The sequence below is a fragment of the Aphanomyces invadans genome (assembly GCF_000520115.1).
Source record: "Aphanomyces invadans strain NJM9701 unplaced genomic scaffold supercont1.78, whole genome shotgun sequence".
Taxonomy (NCBI): Eukaryota; Oomycota; class Saprolegniomycetes; order Saprolegniales; family Verrucalvaceae; genus Aphanomyces; species Aphanomyces invadans.
This window is the reverse complement of record NW_008580223.1, coordinates 26,133-28,222: the sequence shown is the minus strand read 5'-3', so window position 1 is coordinate 28,222 and position 2,090 is coordinate 26,133. Positions and strand designations below refer to the sequence as shown.

Genomic DNA, 2,090 nt, shown 5'->3' with positions numbered 1-2,090 from the left:
CAGCAGGGCCCGTGAGGGTACCCCAGCCGTCAATCTGTTACATCACGATGAATGGAACAGAGTTCCTAGTCTCCGACGACTCCCTGAAAAGTATTGGGATTGACGTCGAACGACTACTCGAGCAAGTAGCCGAAAGGCAACGACTCGATGAAGGAGATGACTTGGAGGGCAAAGATGCCCCCGAGTTCGACCTCGACATCATGTTGGACGACGTCGTAGACTCCTACAATGACATCAATCAGGTCGAAAGATCTTGGGTAGAGGACGGAGAGCCTGAAAAGGTTAGATCCATTGTAAACACAACGGATTACGATGGAGTTAAAGATATGCTGAGCAAAGCGTACGAAGCCGGATTCCCAGAGGACCGTGCTGATGCGCTTGGCGCCATTGTGCGCAAGGCGGATATCTGGCGAACAAAGTTTCGAGCCAGTGACCCACCAGCGAATGTCCCTCCGATGTCCATTACGCTGAAAAGCGATTCACGCCCCTACCGGTGCGCGTCTAGAAAGGTGAATCCTCTGGAAAAGAGATTCATGGACGACTTTTGCAATACACTTGTAAATGCGAGAGTGATCTGGCAAAATGACCAGTCCAAGTATTGCAGTCCAGTAAATCCCGTCCTCAAGCCGGAAGGCAAGAGGATGAAAGAGACGAAAGTCCGGGAGTGGACGGAGGATGAAATTCTCCAACATTTCCGTTTAACCATTGACTACCCTGCTAAGAAATCAGCTCCTGAAAAACGGAGATCTGAATCTGATGCAGCTTTGGGAAGAGAACCCAAGCGCGCACGGCAGGATGAAGGGCCGAAAGGTCCTAACAACCGCAAGCGCAGACGCCAAAATCGCCTGGAATATGGTGGTGGCAAAGGCGGTGGCAACAATGATGGCGGAGCAGGGGGAGGCAATCCCCCGCCTGACAACGAAAGGAAGCCACCGTCGTCTGACAAGAAGGCCTGGAAAGGTAACTTCAGATCGGATAGCCGCGAACAAGGCGGTGGCCGAGGTTATGGACGCAGTGGCAATGGTGGAAGAGGCCAAAAACAGGGCCGACACCGCAACCACAGCAGTCAAAACCCAGAGCCCATCGACCGCGACGCAGGCTACGGCTTTGGCTCCTCTGAAGCATTGAGGGACAAAGCACGTGCAGAACGGGTGCAGTGTCAGTCAGAGATGACTAGACTGGTACGGTCCGAGTCGGACAAACAGCCGGAGCAAGAACTCCCGGCGTCCGATGAAGAAACAAAGAGACCGGCTAATATCAATGACGTCCCGTCGGAACCGTTGACTACGACTATAGCTCAGATGAGCTAGGCTCAGTCCTGTTCGTAAGGTCGAAGCGACCAAGTCAACCCCGAAGTGCGAACTATGCCAAGAAAGCGGCCATGCATGGAAAACATGCAAGAAGGGCACGCGGCAAGGGCGCAGAGGCAGGGCCAAAGTGCTGGGATTGATGAGGGGTAGTGAGGATTCATTGAATATACCTCATTTAAAACCCTATACTCATATGTCTTCCACACTCTCTTCAGCGGCTTTAGGCCGGAAAGATGCAGATGAGACACTGTGAAAGCAGAAGGTGAAAGCCCCATCCACGGGATTCAATTCGACCCGATGGACTATAATCCTCCCTCGAAAAGACGTGGTGTAAAGCCTCCAGTAGTCGTCGAGATAGAGGCAGAGTATGAGCTTGGATTTGTCTCTGAGGATGATGGCTACGACACGACGTTGGAAAACGCGTTGAGCCCAGCGAAAGAGGCCGCTGCAAAGCCACGAGTACTCCAGAGAGCAAAGGTCAACCAGATCCTCTCTAATCCAACCGGCGAAAAACGGTTGAATTTATTAAGGGTTCTTGACGTTCCGTATTGTGCGGATACAGGCGCTACGTTGAACATTATCCCTCAACCGATGGTTATGGAGCTGACACAGCTCCAGCCAGGCATGCATGTCCAGCCTCTTCCAAGATTGGTAAGGTTTTGCGCGTATTGTCGAATTACAGGCCGTGACAAGGCCGACGGACCCGATGGTCAAGTTCTCGAGCTTATCGGAAGAATAGCTCTGAGACGAACTATCTACACGACAGCAGGGCCCGTGAGG

At 52.4% G+C, this 2,090-nt stretch overlaps 1 protein-coding gene across 1 annotated transcript; it reads left to right on the top strand.

The window, feature by feature from the left end:
* Positions 1-47: 47 nt before the first annotated feature.
* H310_14634 (hypothetical protein) lies at positions 48-1,310 on the top strand (the record flags this gene model as incomplete). The annotated part of the gene is made up of 1 exon (XM_008882529.1): positions 48-1,310. The coding sequence occupies one exon, from the start codon at positions 48-50 to the stop codon at positions 1,308-1,310; it is 1,263 nt and encodes a 420-aa protein (XP_008880751.1).
* Between the last annotated feature and the right edge of the window lie 780 nt (positions 1,311-2,090).